This window comes from Protopterus annectens, chromosome 17.part0 (genome assembly GCF_019279795.1).
Source record: "Protopterus annectens isolate FY-2018-M chromosome 17.part0, PAN1.0, whole genome shotgun sequence".
Taxonomy (NCBI): Eukaryota; Metazoa; Chordata; order Ceratodontiformes; family Protopteridae; genus Protopterus; species Protopterus annectens.
The window spans coordinates 621,477,923-621,497,545 of record NC_056751.1 but is presented as its reverse complement, the minus strand read 5'-3'; the positions used below and the strand labels follow the sequence as shown (position 1 = coordinate 621,497,545).

The 19,623-nt window shown below is 43.3% G+C and overlaps 1 protein-coding gene across 1 annotated transcript in view; it reads left to right on the top strand.

Moving 5' to 3' along the window:
• Window positions 1-19,623, top strand: part of DEAF1 (DEAF1 transcription factor) — a 992,297-nt gene that overhangs the window by 868,839 nt on the left and 103,835 nt on the right. Inside the window, exon 9 of the mRNA XM_044059223.1 lies at window positions 14,770-14,835. Within this exon, the coding sequence (XP_043915158.1) occupies window positions 14,770-14,835 (66 nt within the window). The remainder of the gene's footprint in view (window positions 1-14,769; window positions 14,836-19,623) is intronic.

Sequence of the window (19,623 nt, the reverse complement as noted above, 5' to 3'; positions counted from 1 at the left end):
TCCGGGTGCTCCGGTTTCCTCCCACATCCCAAAGACATGCTGTAGGTGGATTGGACACTAAATTGGCCCCAGGTGTGTGTGTGCCTTCTGTGGAAGGTTGGGTGCCGGGCTGGCAATTCAACACCGTAAAACTCCACTGCCAATCATGAGCGGACAGGTGATCTGCTGTGGCGACCCCTAACCGGGAAAAGCCAAAAGAAGAAGGCTGTTATGGCCATTGAGCCCTTCATCATCTTCCATGCAGACAGGGTCTCCCTGAGGACTAATCCCTCCTTTATGTCCAAGGTGGTATCTAATGTAACTCTCAGCCAGGCCATATATCTGCTCACCTTCTTTCCTAACCCTCAAAACAAGGGGGAAATAATTCTGCACTCACTGGATGTGCACAGACAGCTCAGATACTACCTGGACCGTACTAAACCCTTCAGAAAAACAGACTAACTACTTGTCAGCTTTGCCCCAGGGGCAGAGGGGAAGCCCATCTCCAAACAAACCATTTTCAAATGGATGTCACACTGTATCTATTTCTGTTACAATTTGCATGGGAACCCTCCCCCCCAAGTCTATTCAAACCCATTCCACGAGATCAGCCTCCACTTCCACAGCATTCCTCAGGGAGTTCCCACCAAGGACATCCTGGAAGCTACCACATGGACTGCTGCCTATACCTTTACCAAGCATTACCAGCTACCTCTATTTTCTAAGGCTAGGGCAGCGTATGCCTCTGCAGTTCTGCAGGGCATGCTGACCCATTCCTAGGTCTCTTACTAATCCTACTCCCCTCTCCTCAGCTTTGGGAATCCTCCCACAGGTAATGACTGCAACAGTGAAACACGAAGAACATAGTACAGTTGTGTGCACTTACCATAATTGTAGATGTTCGAGTGTATTCACTGTTGCTGTCCTAGTTTCCCACCCTCCTTCCCCCTTATAGCTTCTTTCTTTAGGGGGACATAAGTTTCTTACGGTGGCTTTTAGCCACCAGGACCTCTTCACTATATCTACTTGGGCCTCTGACCGGTTCGGACAAGAAAAACAGATGTAATGGTGTCGGCTGCCTTCCTTTATGGCACTGATGACCTGACGTCAGCCAGTAAGCAACAGCAGCTGACACAGAACTTTGACTCTGGTATTCGTTCCAGTCGAGGGCTACCACAGCAGGGATAAACCCACAGGTGATGTCTGCAACAGTCAGTACATTCGAACATCTACATTTATGGTAACTGTACACAACTGTACTTTTTCTGGGATAGATTATAATTTTTGAGACTCCAATTCATGTTTTTTTTTGTTTGTATAAAGTACTCAATATTGGGTCCAGTTTTTAAAGGCAGTTAGAACCAGCATATTATTTTCCTCAAGAAACACAGACAAATTCATCATTTTAGGATGAGGCAGGAGCACTGCCAGTTTGCCTCCTTATTTGTTTTTCTTCCATACTCATCCTTCATCAAGTACACAGCCCCTGGGTCTGGCTACCTCAAGACCATGGGGATTTACAGCTACCCTTTTCTAACTGATTTGCTTGATTCAAGCACCCAATCTAGAAGAGGTGCAGAGGGCCTTGCAGTACATTTTCTATTGCCTCAACTACCTCAGGTTGTTCTTTAATTTCCCAAACTCTGGTCTCGCACAGACAACCTCAAAAATCTCAAGGGGACATGTCGAACACAGATTTAAGGGGGCTGTCTCTCTTCCCTCTGGAGAGAATCCTCCACTTGGCACTTTTCTTTACCCACATAGCCAAGAGGACACACAACCTTCTGCATGTTCCTGAAGGTGCTGGACAACATGCCCTTGAGCCTTATGGTAATAAAGGCCAGGCTGTACATGAAGAAATTACACTGGTTCTTGAGGAATTTCCTGAAGAAGCACCAGAATGCCTTGGACAATGTACCAGTACTGATCCCCTCTGTCACGCTGCCAGCCCAGCTATCTGAAATTGTGTAAGTAATTCTGTTATTTGTGGATATTTATACAGAACTGTATGTTGTGTATATTAAACTACTGGGACAGAAGTGTATATTGAACAGGGTATGCACAGTACTGAGCTTCAAGGATCTGCCCATAGTGTACCCTACTGGATAAGAGCAGAAATGTATATAAACTATATATTGGTGAAAATGTATGTTTTAATAGTAGAAACTGGAAAATATAGAGTTAACTTGCAAAACTTCAAGAAAATTAGTTGAAATTTTAATTATTTTACGATTGTGTTATAAAAGTTACTTTCAATGCAGCAAAGCGACAGGATGTCTAGAACTAGGGTGCCTTCTGCATTGTTTTGTAAGTGTTTTATTATTTTATGTCTTCTAGCATTTGCAAACATCTGAAGAATTTGTATTTTCACAGAGAGATGTTAAATGTTGGACACTGAGGGGTTTAGCTTGGGAACTGAAAGTCAGGTGACAAAAAGTGATGTCATCCAAGATAACCCTGCAGTAATATTAGATATTAATTTAAGAACACTCTCAGAGAAAGACTGTGCATTTTGTATTTTATCTTGGACCTAGCAAGAACATCCACTTATTATCACCATCTACACTTGCCCTGCTAATAGCAAATAACTAGGCTGCAGTGATTTCTTTTAGATATAGTTAGGAGTATAGTAAAGATTAGTTTAGATGTTTTCTGTATTTATTTGAGACTGTCCTGCAATGTTGTTTTAAATACTTCCTGTGATTTTGACTCTAAAGTTGCTGTGTTTGTGTACTGAGTATTGTCTTGTTCTTTTATTATTTATTCTTAAATATATTTAAACCCATCTTTGTGGCTGATATTTATGAGACATTTTACTCTTAGTGTACTTGCAGTATGTATTTGGCAACAGTGTACAGGCCATTCCTAATAGCCTGGCACTTGGTCAAAACTACCATTTGGGTTATTAGTAACATTACACAGTAGGATTGGACACCCTTTGTAAGGGCCTTATAGTAGATGGTAAGTAGGGGTTCTGGTGACAGTGAAAACTACCTTATAGTCTGGGCAGAAGGGGGCATAGCTAGTAAACCTGTGCCAGCCTTCCCCAGGTGTGTGTGTGTGTGTGTGTGTGTGTGTGTGTGTGTGTGTGTGTGTGTGTGTGTGTGTGTGTAAAACAAATCTGAAAACGTTTGTGTGCATTAGCTGCTTGGGCAGGGACACAAAGCACTGGTTGGGCAGAGAGGGTGCTGGAGGTCTTGGCTTGGCCCCTCAGCTGAGATCTTAACCCTATAGCTGTGCCAGTGGGGAGTCTTATTGGGGATCTGGAGAAAGAGGGAGAAACCAGCCCCAGACTGACTATGATCTATGTGTGCTCTTAAGGGAAATCATACTTCAGTGTGTGTGCACTTGTCATCCTCCCAATGTGTACATCCCCTAGCTTTTGCCAATGGTGAGGATTGAGGCTCCTTGATTACTGGGCCAGTGCTGGGGCATCCCATATTAATTTGTGGACAGTGGTGGAATATCCACATCACATATTAATTGGTTGGCAGTGGTGGGATATCCAGATCACATGTTTGTAGTGGTGTGGATATTGAATTCCTGTAGCCTGTGTACAGTGCTTACAGAAGGTGTTTGTACTCTGTCAACCATGCAGTGAACATTCAGAGTTTCACATCACAATTGTTTTATTTTTTTTGTTAGCTTAGTCAGGGAGAGCAGGCAAGCATGTCAGCAGAGGAGTATGGCAAGCTGACAAAGAGCTAGTTGGCTGAGATGTGCCAGGCTAAAGGACTGGTGCATGCCACCCTGACTAAGTCAGAAATGATTGTAGCTTTGGCACAGCTGCATCGCAGACCAGTAGTCAGGAGGACAACCAGGCTGGCGTTGGAGATGTACAACTCTCAGAAAATGGACAGCTCAACCTTTCCACAGAGGACTTAAAAATCTTTCTGTAGTTAGAGAATTTAGCTGGAGGCCAACCGTTTGGAAATAGCAGTACCAGAGAGACATACGTTTAGAGGCTGAGGAAAATGAGAAACTGAGATGTCTAGAGACTGAGGAGAAGGCAAGGCAGAGGCAACATGAAAAGGAGATGCTGACTGTCTGCCAGAGTCATGGAGGTAATTGCGAAGGGAGTAACCGAACCCCAGAAGCAACAAAGGTCAGTAAATTTCCTCCACAATTTAAAAAGGGGGATATTTTTTATAGTTTCATTCATATATTTGAGAGGGTATGTAAACAGTATAAAGTTGACCAAGAGCTCTAGGTGCGGTTCCTGACCCCCTTACTCATGGTAAAGCTCTAAATGCTATTTCTAAATTGTCTGATACTGATTGCTTAAATTATAATGTTGTGAATATATTGCTGAACTAAGCACTGATTTTTATAGGTGAATGAGTGGATGTCAGGTCGCCACTTTTGAAGGGCTGCCAGACCATTTGGTGAGGGAACAAGCCCTTAGCACTATGCCTGAGGACATGAGAATCTGGTTAGCTGATAGACAATACAATACTGCAGATGAGTTGGGGAAGAAGGGAGACCTATACCTAGCAAGCAGGGCATCACTCCACAGGAAAGGGACACCCAGTGCTGCTCATGGGTCTAAGGGAACCCATGGTGAGCAGCCCAGACTGCCCCAACAGAGTCCGCCAGTAGCAGGGGAAGCCACTAGTCCAGGTACACATCCAGGACCAAGGGTTAAATGTTTAAATGCAACCAGTGGGGCTATGTAGCATATAGATGCCCATGGAGGCAAGGTGGGAGAGCCACTAAGTAGGAATGACAAAATCCTAGCAGTAAGTTGTCTCGAGACAACAAGGGTACCAGACTACCACCAGAAATTATATCCTGTCTTAGTGGATGGGAAAGAGGCCACTGCTAAAGAGAGAGACAGCCTCTGACCTAACTATTGTGAAGCCTGAAGTGGTTACAGAGAACACTACTTGCTTGGGCAGTCTACTTCAGTCAGAGCCTTAGGAGGGACCCCATTCCAAATACCTTTGGCTAGGGTTCACATTGACTGGGAGGGTGGAAAAGGAAGCCAGCAAGTAGGTGTGTTTGAAGATATCCCTGCAGATGCACTAATAGAGAATGATTTTGATAATGCAGTACCATGTGTGCATGCAGTTACACACAGTAAGGCTTGGAGACGAGCATGTGGGTCTGTTTGCCTGGGGGAGACTCCGACAGACTGCAAACTTGCAGCCAGGACTGGGTGAGGTGGTTACTTCAGGGAGGGAGCTACCCTATAGCAATGAGACTGAAGGTGAGCCACAGATGCTTGTGGGTACTGATGTTCCCGTGTAGAGAGTGACTGCAAGGGCACAGGTGAGTAGTAGTACCCGGGCTGACAGTGAGGCACCATTGTCAGAGAATGCCAGACTTCCTGTGGAAGGGTTACAAAGAGTTGAGACAGGCTCAGCTCTCAGACCCTACATTACAAAGCCTGAGGGAGGTAGCTAGGGAGGCACCTAATTCTCAAGGGAAGGGGGAATCTGTATACTGGGAAAAAGGGTTAATGTATGGAGAGTGATTCCCTGAGGGAGGGCTAGAGGGTGAGGGAATACAACAGTTGGTAGTGCCCAGAGCCTACTGTCTGGCATTTCTAGCCATAGCCCATGATATTCCTTTTGCAGGTCATATGGGCATAAAACCTACAAAGAGACATATTATGCAGAACTTCTATTGGCCTGGGATTTCTAGAGCTGTAACAGGGTACTGCAGGACCTGTGGGCAGTGCCAAAAGGTAGGCAAGGCAGGAGACAAGGTGAAGGCTTCTTTGCCTCTGATTGAGGAGCCATTTCAGAGGGTAGCTATGGATATTGTGGGGCCTCTGAGTACCCCAAGTTCCACAGGGAAAAAGTATATCCTAGTGGTAGTAGATTATGCTACAGATGCCCTGAAGCAGTGGCTCTGTTTTTCATTGAGGCAGAAAAGGTGACAAATGCTTTGTTAGAGATTTTCAGCAGGGTCGGTTTTCCAAAAGAAATACTGAGTGTCAAACGAGCCAATTTCATGTCAGACCTGCTGGCTGGTCTGTGGAAGTAATTTGGGGTGAAGCACCTAAAGACCACCCCTACCATCCCCAGACTAATATTCTTGTTGAGAGGTTAAACACTACACTCAGGACGATGCTACAAGCATTTGCAGACCAGTTTGAGAGGGTGGGACAAATATTTGCCCCATCTGTTTGCTTACAGAGAGGTTCCCCAAGAATACACAGGTTTTTCACCCTTTGAGTTGATGTATGGGTATAGTGTGAGGGGACCTCTAGATTTGATTCAAGATGAGTGGGAGGATGTGTGTGAATCCCACAAGGAGTCTGTCGTGGCATATGTCCTAAACCTCAGGACAAGGCTCCGCGAACTCTTGAGCTTAGCCCAGGGGAACCTGGCAGAAGCCCAACAGCAGAAAAAGGTCTGGTATGGCAGGAATGCTCGAGCTAGAGAGTGTGCTGTAAGGCAGCAGGTAATGGTTCTCATTCCTGTCAGACACAACAAGCTGCAGGTAGCTTGGGAGGTATCCTACAAGGGGGTAAGGAAGGTCAGTGGGGTTAACTACATGGTAGAACTGCTACACAGGAGGCAAGGGCACAAATTGTACCATGTTAACATGATGAAACCTTACTCTAGGGAGGCCCTTGTGCTGAGTATTTGCAGTGGATGGCAGGAGGAGTCTGAAGGGGATCTGGTGACCTCCTTAGTGAAGCTCTGATAGACACCTCAGTGGTAGGAGTAGCAGTGTCCCAGCAGCTATCTCCTACCGTGGTTCGAGAAATCCGAGCAGTGTTGCAGGAGTTTGTTGACATGTTCACTGGGAAACCAGGGTGCACCCAGCTGGTGCAGCACCATGCAGATACAGGGCCCCAAAGGCCTATTAAACAGGCCCTTTATAAGGTGCCTGAGAAAGTCATACATACTCTGAGGGAGGAGATACAGCAAATGTTGGAACTAGAGGTAATTCAGGAGTCCAGCAGTCCCTGGGACTCCCAGTGGTGCTGGTACCAAAGAAGGATGGCAGCACCAGGTTCTGTGTGGACTACAGGAAATTAAATAGTCACACAGAGTCAGATGCTTACCCCACATCTAGGACAAATAAAGCCCTAGAGCAGCTGGGTGGGGCTAAGTATGTTACCACTTTTGATCTTAAGGGTTACTGCAGGTGCCCCAGACTCCCAGTGCTAGAGAAAAGTCCGCCTTTGTGACTCCTTTTGGCTTGTATGAGTTCACAACGATTCCTTTTGGGATGAAGAATGCCCCAGCATCTTTCCAGAGGCTGGTAGATCATATCAAAGCAAGAGCAGGAGGGGTTTGCCCTTGCTTACATGGATGACACATTTCGGCTTGTATGAGTTCACAAAAATGCCTTTTGGGATGAAAAATGCCCCAGCGACTTTCCAGAGGATGGTAGATCATAGCCTAGCAGGAGATTTTGACCTTGCTTACCTAGATGGTATTGCCATCTACAGTCATTCCTGGCAAGAGCACCTTCAGCATGTCAGGGAGGTGCTGGGCAGACTACAAAGGGCATGGTTGACCATTAAGCCCAGAAAATGTCAGGTGGGTATAGCAGAGGTCTCCTACCTGGGACATATAGTGGGGAGTGATAAGATCAGGCTTGAACCTGCCAGATTGGAAGCCATTCAGGCATGCCTTGCCCTGGTTACCAAAAAACAGGTGAGGGCATTCTTAAGGATAGCAAGGTACTACAGAAAGTTTGTCCCCAATTATAGTACCATAGCTGCTCCCCTCACAGAAATAACATGGAAAAACAGGCCAGATAAGGTAGTGTGGACCCCAGCATGTGAGCAGGCATTCCAGAAGCTTAAAGGGGTTTTGGGAGGTCCCCCTGTGTTAGCCAGTCCAGATTACAGCAAATAATTTGTTGTGTAGGTGTATGCTTCAAACCATGGGGTGGGGCTGTACTTAGGCAGGTTTCCTCAGAGGGAAAAAGGCACTCAGTAGTACATCTCAGTCGTAGACTCCAACCCAGGGAGGAATACTGTGCAGTTGTAGAAAAGGAATGCTTAGCCATAGTGTGGGCACTACAGAAACTTCAGCCTTATCTATATGGAAGGAAATTCACTGTAGTTACAGACCACAATCCCTTAACATGGCTACATTGAGCCAGCCACCAAAATGCCAAGTTATTAAGGTGGAGCTTAGGATTGCAAGCATGCGATATGACAGTGCAGCACCCCAGTGGGATCTCAAGACAGGGAATCAGGTAAGGTATTTATAGATAGACTCAACCCTCTCAAGCAACATTTATCAAGGGGCACTTGAAAAACTAGCTTGAGTTTTCGGGGGGTCACACTGCCAGCCCAGCTATCTGGAATTTTGTAAATAATTCTGTATCATTTGTGAATATTGATATGATTTATACAGAACAATATGTTATGTGTATGTTAAACTATTGGTATAGAAGTGTGTGTTGAACAGGGTTTGTACAGTACTGAGCTTCAAGGATGTGTCCATAGTGTACCCTACTGGAAAAGAACAGAAATGTATATAAACTATATACCTGTACAAATGTATGTTTTAATAGCAGAAATTGGAACAACAGAGTTAACTTGCAAAATTCTAGAAAATAGGTTGAAATTAAATTATTTTACAATTGTGTTATACAAGTTAGTTTCAATGCAGCAAGAAGACATGATGTCTAGAACTAGGGTGCCTTCTGCATTGTTTTGTGTTTTATTGTTTTATGCCTTCTAGCATTTGCAAACACCTGAAGGCTATATATTTTCACAGAGAAATGTTAAATATTGGACAATGAGATGTTTAGCTTAGGAACTGAAAGTCAGGTGACAAAAAGTGATGCCATCCCAAGCTAACCCAGCAGTAATATTGGATATTAATTTAAGAACTCTCTCAGAGAGAGACTGTGGATATTTTGTATTTTGTCTTGAACCTAGCAAGAGCATCCACTCATCACCATCTGCACTTGCCTTGCTAATAGTAAGTGACTAGAGTACAGTGATTTCTTGTATATATATATAGTTATGAATATAGTAAAGATTAGATATTTTCTGTATTTATTTGTGACTGTCCTGCAATGTTGTTTTAAATGCTTCCTGTAAATGCTTCCTGTGATTGTGTACCCTAAAGTTGCTGTGTTTGTGTACTGGGTGCTTCTTGGTCAAAACTACCATTTGGATTATTAGTAACACTACACAGTAAGATTGGAAACCCTTTTTAAGGGGGCTTATAGTAGCTGATATGTTCTGTTGGCAGTGATAACTACCTTATAGTCTGGGCAGAAGGGGGCATAGTTAGTAAACCTGTGCCAGCCTTCCCCAGGTGTGTGTGTGTGTGTGTGTGTGTGTGTGTGTGTGTGTGTGTGTGTGTGTGTGTCAGCTACTTGGACAGGGACACAAAGCACTGGTTGGACAGAGGATGCTAGAGATTTTGGCTTTGCCCCTCAGCTGAGATCTTAACCCTATAGCTGTACCAGTGGGGAGTATTTTTATGGATCTGGAGAAAGAGGGAGAAACCAGCCCCCTGTGATCTCTTTTTGCTCTTAAGGGAAATGTACTTTACAAAGTAACAGGTCTTCAGCAAATCAAAGCACTTGGATGAAAAGCAGTCAGAATTCCAGGAAAAAACAGTCCAAATCCACCGTTTGATAAATAATTTAATTAGCTCAGGACATAAACAGCACAAATAGCAGAACAAAGCTTGAGTAAAAAACTCTTCAGTGTTTGATAAAATTGTCCTACCAGAGCACAAGCATATATACAACAACACAACCAGTCAAAGTACAAACTTAATAATAGCAGCAATTACAGCCTTAAAGTGCCCCACATCTGGTAAGTTTCCTTAAAACTGAGCCTCATTGAGGCTTATATTTTATGTCTATCTTTTAAAATAGATTTTATACTATTATTCGCATTCAAACCTGGCATGTGATCAGCTCTAAAAACAATTAATCCATTTATATTCGGCCAACTCCGTTTTATTTATTAAATCACCCCCAATTTTACTTTTAAACACTACTTTAAAAATTCTAAACTGGAATTTATGCTGGGCACCAACTGTTGCTACATGCTTGACCAAAGCATTTGTAAGGACATTTCTACGAATGTCAGAACACTGTGCACTTATTCTCTCTCTTAGTTTGTTTTACCAATATAAAAACATTGGCAGCATACACAGTTAGCAAAATAAATCACATTTTCTGTGTTACATGTTTAAGCAGCTCTAAATTCAAACTGCTTTTGACTAATTGGGTGTTGGGTGTTTTTTATCAAACACTGAAGAGTTTTTTACTCAAAAGCTTTGTTCTGCTATTTGTGCTGTTTGTCCTGAGCTAATTAAATTATTTATGGAACGGTGGATTTGGACTGTTTTTTCCTGGAAAATGTACTTTACTGTGTGTGTGTACTTGTCATCCCAATGTGTACGTCCCCTAGCTGTTGCCAGTGGTGAGGCTTGAGGCTCTTTGATTAGGGGGTCAGTGCTGGGGCGTTACACCCTGTATAATTAGGTACTTCACTTGGTGTTCCCACCAAATGTTAGCCAATTCAGATATGCCCTTTTTTACCTCAGAAGACACACGGATGCCTTAACTGTAGCTTGAGGGGCCCATACTGCCCACCTGAAGGTCCAAAACAGGAGGAACTCATCTTTGTGAATAAAATGCTGGTTCTGATGCTGGCATTCCAGGCAACTAGAATAGTCTAGCACTTAAGTCCATTGTAAGTAACAACATACAGAACCATGATTGTATGGTACATAAGCAAGCAAAGGGGATCACTCGTATCCTCTCTGCAGGCTGGATGTGAAGGTCTGGGACCTGGCCTCCTTGGAAGGCTTGTATCCCGTACTGACAGACACCCCAAGAAACCTGAAATCTGTATCAGACAAGCTCAGCAAGTCTTCTCCCAGCCTTTGTGAATGGAGATGGGACTTTTAGGTTTGCCATGGCCATGTGGAAAGGTATGAAGAGGTAGACTTGCTTGTTTCACAGGAGAATTATCAGCTGGAGAATTTCTCCCATACAACGTGAGCCTAGGCTGTGAACATATTTCCCATCTTTAGGTACTGTGATTCCTTTACTTCAGAAGTTTGAAAAGAAAACTGGGTTCATTTTGGTCTCCTCCCCCGCTGAAGACATTCATGCTTCTCATAGTTAATTCCAATGAGAACATATTGCTGCTACTACTACCAAATTCGCTCCCTCCAGCTGTAAAGAATAAGTCACTAGTACACCCAAACATGAGGAATCTGACTAGTGGCATGATCTTAGCATAATGCCATTCATGAGCTACTTTTCTAAGAGCATGTCGCACATCCTGCTGCACATCCTGCAAGAGGCCAGGAATCCAACTACCAATAGAGCTTACCTGATTATTTGGAAAAAATGTTTCCATTTAGAGGGGCATCCTACCCATACCTCTCAACTCTCCAGATTTTCGCAGATCATCCAGATTTGTGCATCATATTTTGGTCAGTTCCTCATAAAATGTGTGGTTTTCTGGCAAATCACTGGGATGATCTGAGGTTTGATGTCACTAAAAACTGACATACATCTGAGTTTCAAACTTCAAATCCTTCAGAAAATTTATGTTAACATAAACCCTGATGTTCTTCATGTTTCACTGTTGCAGTCATTACACCTGGGTTATCTGCTTGCAGTTAGTCCTCAGTCAGCCCGAATACCAGAGACTTAGTATTTCTGCGTTGGTTGTTGTCACTCCAGGACTGATGTCAGGTCGTCAATGGTATAAAAACAGGCAGCCCGCGCCATTACATCAGTCTTTCTTGCAGAGGAGCCCGAAACAGAAGCAGTTCGCACGAGTGCCAGTCGGCCGCTACCGGAGTTTTCGTTTCCAAATTGAATCATCCTGAAGTCTTCTAAAGCTAAGTACCCCATTGGGGATCCTTTTTTCTTGCTCTAACCGATGTCAGAAAAAGTTAGCAATGGTCTCGCCTGTGGAAAACAAATAACCACACCGAGATTTCCATTCTTACTGCGTCACATGTTTAGGCCCAGACCATGACGTTCTTCACTGTTGATTTTGTGCTTTGTTCAAAGCCTGAACTATTCATCGTCAGGCCCTTATTGTCACTAAATACTTTTGCAGCCCCTGATGCCCGCTTTGATGGATTCGCAGGCCACTACCAAGACCCGTTCGGAGTCCGGTATGCCACGAGACTCTTTTTTTTTTTACTATGGATCCTGCGGATGTCTCTACCTTGGATGGGTCCGGAGCCGCTGAGCAGGCACTGGCTTCTGAGGAAGTTCATCGCATTATCGATACTTGACACAAACCGACGACTTCTTTCACGTCTTCAGTTTTGCCTAAAACTACCGAGTTTCTAAGGCCAAGAGTACAAGCTACACCTAAAAAAACTGACAACCCCATCTCAAGCACCTGCTTCCTTGCCACAATCTCAAATGCTTAAAATGGCACAAGGACCTGATCATGCTGATTAGGGGAAGCCAGCCTTCCCCTGCTAAGAGAAAGAGACCTGTCCCCAGCAGCTTTAACTGACCAAGATTCCAACGAACTAACCCTACTTTTATGCCTAAAGTGGTGTCCAATGTAGCTCTCAACCAATCTGTCCATTTGCCAACCTTCTTTCCTAATCCTCAAAATAAAAGGGAAAGGATCCTGCACTCTAGACATGCACAGACAGTTCAGATTCTACCTTGACAGGACTAAGCCCTTCAGAAAATCTGACCAGCTACTACTCAAGCTTTGCACCAGGGGCAGAGGACAAGTCCATATCTAAACAAACTATTTCCAAATGGATAGCATACTATCAATTTCTGTTAAAAACATCATGGAAACCAACCTCTCAGGGGGTCAGAACACTTTCCACTAGGGCAACTTCTACCTCTACAACATTCTTCAGGGGAGTCCCTACCAGGGACATTTTGGAAGCTGCTACTTGGAGTTCTGTTCATACCTTCACCAGGCTTTACCACCTGCCTATCTTTTCCAAATCCAGGGCGGGTTTTGCTACTGCAGTCCTACAGGGCATACTTTCTATGTTTGTAAGAGCAATATTTAGAATGCCCCTATTTTTGGGCCTTTGTCCTACTTTTAAGTATGGCTTTGTCCAGATTTCTTGCTCTAAGAGGTTGAGAGGTATGCCTGCTGTGTTATATTTGCAATAATATGAAGCTTTCAGCTGTTGTAGCCTACCTTCTCAGCAATACAGTAAGCATCCAGGTCTTTGCTTATAGCTTGCATCAAGCTTACTGCGGACTACTAACAAAAAAAAAAAAAGTCAGCATGCAAGAGTAGTAGCTCTGACCAAGCAGTCAAACAGTGACAAGTTGCATATTCATTCCTTCAGGGTTAAGTGACCCCACAACATCCTGACATTACAGATACACAGAGGTTTATTTTATACACTATGCATTTATCTTGCATGTCAGGCTGCCAGTCTTCCTGTTGTGTCATCCCAATATTGGCTGTGTGTTATACACCCTTAGATGGTAGTTAACTTGTGGTATTAGTATGTTTTGTAACATAAGATATGAAGGTAATGTCCCTCATTTGCATTGTTGGTTTTGGAACACGTGTACTGATATAATGTAGGCCTTGGGCAGCAGTTGTTAACATGCTTATGGACATTGCTGTGCTCCTTACCTGTAGAGCTTCACACTAAAAGATAATGTGCTTAGTTGCTGACAGTATATTTCATATTCCGAGACAAAATGGTTTTGGCCATCATGTCTAGCATGCGTATATGGTGGAAATGTCAAGAATCACTGCTCTGCTGTGTTATATTTGGGGTGTGTACTTTATTCCTTGCAGACTGCTGAAAGTTGTCTCCTCTACTATCAGAATAGTTGTGTTTACTGAACTGTGAGAAGATAAGGGTCTGTCAGCCAGTACCCCACAAATATCTCTCTGAGTTAAGTTACAAGTGCGTACTGGAGCAAAAAGTCTGTAAGGGGTTGTTGCACTTCTGTCGCTTCTGGCTTCTCTTTTTCTCATCCTTTGCTAAATGAGCCCTGTCTGTGCTGTTTTACAGAGCTGGGTATGGCTTTTTACATTTTAGTTTATTACTGAGGTAGATGGTTTGTAAGCAGGAATGATTTTCATGGGTTCTTTGCTCATGTTTTCTGAGATGAAGTCCTCCCTCTGTCTGTCACCCTCTTTCTCTCATTACCTGTTCTTGTGAAACAGTTTTAATTCCATTTGTATTCACATCCTCATGATGTACCCAGGCTCCTTAGACATTAGCAACACAGGAACCTGCTTACAGTATACTGGTGCTAAAGGAACTTGAAGTTTAAAACATCCAGACCAGAACTCCCAGCTCACCCTTGCAAAGAGGCTCTTACACTCTGTGGTTCTTACCTGGCAAAAAAAAAAAAATACAGAAACTGGATGGAGCCAAGATGGAAGAGTCTGACATGTTTTTTATGTTTTACATTGCTTTTGAAGAGGTCGTCAAGTCATAATGTCAGTATTTTAAGTTTAATTTTGTATTTGTAGAATTTATTCATAATCCTTTTTTTCCAGGATGGAAGGTATTTATTGACTTAATCTGGAATGAGCGACAAGTATGAAAGTAGGCTGAATATCAGAAATTATGATGTATAAGCGGTGTATTTTACAGTATCAGCAATGCATAATTCAAAATAACTTAAACTTGTGCACACTTGCATTCATTTTAACAGTTTGCCTGCACTGTTGCATTATTCTTCTTGAAGTATTATGTGTCATTCCAAGCAGTGGTTTTATACAGCTGTACTTCAGTATGCTTCTTTATTCTGATAGAGAGGATTAGCATGTGCCATTACTTAAACTAGTAGTCACCAATTTTTTATTGTAATCCGTTCTTTTCAGCTTTTTTTCCAATTTTTCTTCATTTAAAACAGTATCCAACTCAGATGGCATTCCAGCAGACAGAAGATGTGGATGGAAAAACAGAGATAATAATAAAGGTGAGTAGATAGTAATTTTTGAAAAAAATACTTCTTGAAAAACATTAATCCCATGTGTCCATCAGAATATCAAACAAACTAACCCACAGCTCCTACAGAAGAGCACCGTGGCAAAAAAGTAACAAACATTGAACTAAAACATGGTTCATATTACTAGACAAATTAAATCTAATTATTTGGTTTTGATTCAATCACACACTTAAAAAGCTTATAGAATTTGTACTTTTTTGTTTAAGAAGTGCATGGTAGACATAGAATTTATAAAGTGATGCAAAATGAATGAATCCTACCTGCCCAGTCGTCAAGGCTGTACAATCTGACTGAGGAGTACCAAGCCCATTTATCAGATCTGATCCAGCCTTTACTAGTGCTTCTTGCTTTGAGCTACTTCATAGTTTTTCCCCTCCAGTGTTACTCATGTACACTAACTGTCCTTAGATCTTGTTTGCCACCTTTAGCATTCAGACAGATCATCAACTGCTTCAGCTGAGTGCTTCATTTAATATACATTTCTTACTGTGTATTCGTTATTGGGATTTTTTTCCATTTAGGAACTTTTTGGACCTGCCTAAGTTCATATGTCCACATGTGTGTACTTGGCAATAACCTATGGAGCCTTTATAAGCCTGTTTAAGCATCCCTAATCTTTGACAAGTTGTGGTACCCTTGATAAGTGTAAGAAGAGGCTTGTGAAGTGAAACATTTACAAGCGGGGGCCTGGGAGATGAACTAGTTACAAGCTGCCTGTGTCCATTAGAGACAAAGGTGCCAAACGAGGGATGCATTTCTTGTTACCCATCCAATTGGGTTAGGGAGGAATTCTGCTTCACATGGATGGGGAGCCTGCTGCAGAGAAGGGGTGATCTCTGGCATACTCCACCAGGGTCTTTATAGGCTAAACCATGCAATCCAATCCAGTTTTGTCCCCAAGTACCTTACATGCCTATATGATTGGGTTTGTTAGTAATGAGTTAGCTAAGGGGTATGTGGGAGAGTATGTTAATTGGCGATTAATTTGCTTACTGTCGGCCTCTGTTCATCAGAGACACGAGGGTCAGACCAGGGGAGAATTTGCAATTTCCTATCCTGTGTTCAAGGTTTTGCTTGAATACGGTCCAGGGTGAGCTCCGCTTCACATGGATGGGGAGCTTATTCATAAGTGGTATAGACTATTTGTAGGCTTTTGAGCCCCCAAGCCCTTCTGTGTTGGAGGGAAGCCTTCTAGCTTAGTTTTTTTTCCCTATAACTAGCCAGTTTTCTAGTTTCAGCACTCAAATCTGTTTCTTTGATCTCAGCACTTGTTCAGAAAAAAAAAAAAATAAAAATTTAATCTGCTTTTACTGTACTTATGTTTCTACCTACTTTGCATCATCTTAAAAGTACTCAATTGTATTTATTAATGCTTGGTGTAACTCATTCTAAGCCTTCTGGTTTAAACACTTGGGCTTCGACCAGTTGTTTTGCACTGAGAGGGTTTGTGGTCTGCACTGTAGTGGCAGAACAGGTAGCTTACATCCTTCTAGGTTGGGAACTGCTGATTGAGGGCTCAGTGTCTGTTATTCTAAAAGTGTAGCTTTCAGGCCAGTTATTTTACATTAAGAGGGTTCGTGGTCTGCACTCTTGTGGGAGGAGAGGCTGGACTCTGCCCTTCTGAGCTGGGAATTTCTGATTGAAGGCTTATAGTGCATGCATATCTGAACTGCTTCTTACTGAAGTTGGTGCGCCTTGTTTGCTGTGGCGATTCCTGGTCTTGCAGGATCTAGCTTTGTTTGTGTAACTTGAGCACTAATCCAGACATTCTCTAAAGTATTCAATTGTATTTATTACTGCTTGGTAGTAACTTGATTAAAGTTTAGCTGTCATTCTAAGTCTTTTGGATTAAGCACTTGGGCTTCAGACCAGTTGTTTTACATTAGGAAGGTTTGTGGCATGCACTGTGGTGGCAGGACAGGTAGCTTTCATCCTTCTAAGTTGGGAACTGCTGATTGAGAGCCCAGTGTCTGTTATTCTTAAAGTGTATTAGTTCTGGTTTAGGCACTTGGGCTTCAGGCCAGTTATTTTACATTAAGAAGGTTTGTGGTCTGCACTCTTGTGGGAGAAGAGGCTGGACTCTGCCCTTCTGAGCTGTTTATAGTGCCTGAATATTTGAACTGTATCTTACTGAAATTGGTACACCTTGTTTGCTGTAGCATAGACTAGATCCAGGCCTGCTGAATATAGCTTTGTTTATATGCTTGTTGTTTGTTTGCTTGTTATTTCCCTGGGCTAATTCCACCGTGATATCTGCATTGCTTACTGTACTTATTTCCTTGTTTCACTTGAAAGAAAGTTACTGTTTGTCGTTTTGCATTTAAGTTACCTGTAACACATTGCACTTAAGTTACCTGGCACTTGCTCCTAAAGCAATTATATAAGTCAGCACTCTGGTTTTCAATTATTAAGGAATTATTATTCTAGCATGTCCGAATCTTGAGGCAATGTTACAACTGCCTCATGTACACAGACAACCCTCTCCTCCTCCCAACAAATTCCAACACATGTGAGAGATGCAACCATATAGCCAAACTGGAGGCTAAAGGAGGAGAAGGAAACCATACTCACTACAATTCCAGTCTAGTCACAGCCCTTAAGACTAAACAACACACCTGATACACTTGTAATAGGTGACTCTATCATCAGGCACACTGACGTCTGGCGTCCGCTCACCAGGCTGAACAAGGAGAGGGTCACGGTGAGCAGCCTGTCGGGTGCTAGGATCCGCCACATAACACAAGCACTCAGGTCACTCCAAGGCAAGTACAAATATGACTCAGTCATTGTCCATGCTGGTGTGAATGACCTGAGACGATACCTCCCTGGACTACATGGCTCTCTGAGCATGTAGTCCAGGCCGGTATGACCTGACCTTGAGTAGCATCTTACCCTCACCAAGAATGATGCCACAATATGAAGACAAGATGATCAATTTCAATAATTGGCTTAAGTACTGGTGACATTCAATGGGGATCCAATGCCTGTCAGCTTGGGATGATATGCTCGACAAGCCCCCGATGCTTATAGGGCTCGACAAGCCACGCAGAAGCTTCGCTACGGCTTGCACCTGTCACCCCTGGGCTTTGGATATTGGCAAAGGCTCTTGCACCCCATAGTGCCTTTTTAGGCAAGGCTCAAAAGACAAACCCACCTCCATAGGTATCACAAGGGATAAGAAACTAAGAGTAATGCTACTCAACGCCAAGTCTAAACCTCAAGATGCCTCCTTAGCATGGAGAACATCGATATCTGTGCAGTAACAGAAACCTGGTTCAGGGCTCGAGAGCACCCCAGCACTACCAGGTTATACCTCATGCCATGCTTTTATTTAAAACTTGGACCGAACCACAAAAGGAGGGAGTATCGATATTCATCAAAGATACCCACACCTCCAGGTTGGTGGCAAAGCACCGAAGCATCAGAGACTATCCATGTGCAACTAACAGTGGGTAAAACTGCCTTCCAGTTTATAGCCTGCTACAGACCACCCTCCCAAACCCAGGAACCCCACTCGGCCTTCCTGAGAACACTGGAAAATATGAAGGTCTCTCCAGACACCATTATATTAACTACCCAAACATAGACTGGGAGCATTACTCTAGCTCCAACACCTTAGCCCAAAGGTTCCTAGAATTTATAAACTCAAATGCTATGGAACAACTTGTTACCACTCCCACAAGAGGGGAAAACATACTGGACCTGATCATCACCAACATGGGGACTCTATGCTCCAGACCAGAAGTGTATCCCTCACTGGTAAGATCAGACCATAAACTAATCTCACTGGATATTCACATCCCCCCCCCACCCCCTCTCCAGAAAACCACTGTGAAAACTTCTAAAGCAAATTTTACACTCCTCAAAACTGAGGTGGAATCCTTCAAAGCCCCCGGCTGTGAAAAAAAATACAGCCAGACAGAATCCTTTATATAAATGCATTCTATGAACACCTTCAGGAATGCATGGATCATCGATCCCAAATAAAACCAAGACCCAATCCTCCAAAGGCAGGCCTGTCAGGTGGACCCCAGCCAGAAACAAACTATGCAATAGAAGGAGGAAGCTACTAAATGATAAAGCAAAATCCCAAAAGGGAAGGCATCACTGATCAGTATTAGCGAGAAAAATTGCACAGGACACTAAGGATAATCACAAGGCTTTCTTTAGTTATGTTAGGAACCTGGGTGGTAATTCCCAGATATGCTCAGAATTAGTCCAAAATGACAAAAATACACCAACCCCCACAGACATTGCCAACATCCCTAGCTGCAAGGTTCAGCGACACACCCCTCCCCCTCCAAAAGGGCAAATATCTATCCCAGCAGAGTGCTGCCCCTGACATCTCAGATGCTCAGGTAAGACGCCTAAGAGCCTCCAAAGCAAAAACACAGCATCAATGGGACCAGATGGTGTGTGCTAAACCCAAACATAAAACTACTGTTCAATCTCAGCCTTACTACAGGATATGTGCCCAAAGAGTGGCGTGCAGCAACAGTGGTCCCTCTCCATAAAGGTGGTGCCTCAACGGATCCTGGAAACTATCCCCATAAGCCTGACTAGCTTGGTCTGCAAAGCTATGGAAAGGATCATCATGGACCTCATAAATAAAGATATTGGGGACCTACAAACACTGGATCCTACCCAGTTCGGCTTTGTTAAGGGCAGATCCTGCCTCTTAAACCTGGTTGATTTCTTTGAAACAGTCACCAAGGCCATTGGGAAGGTGGTCCACACAGCCTACCTGGACCTGGCATT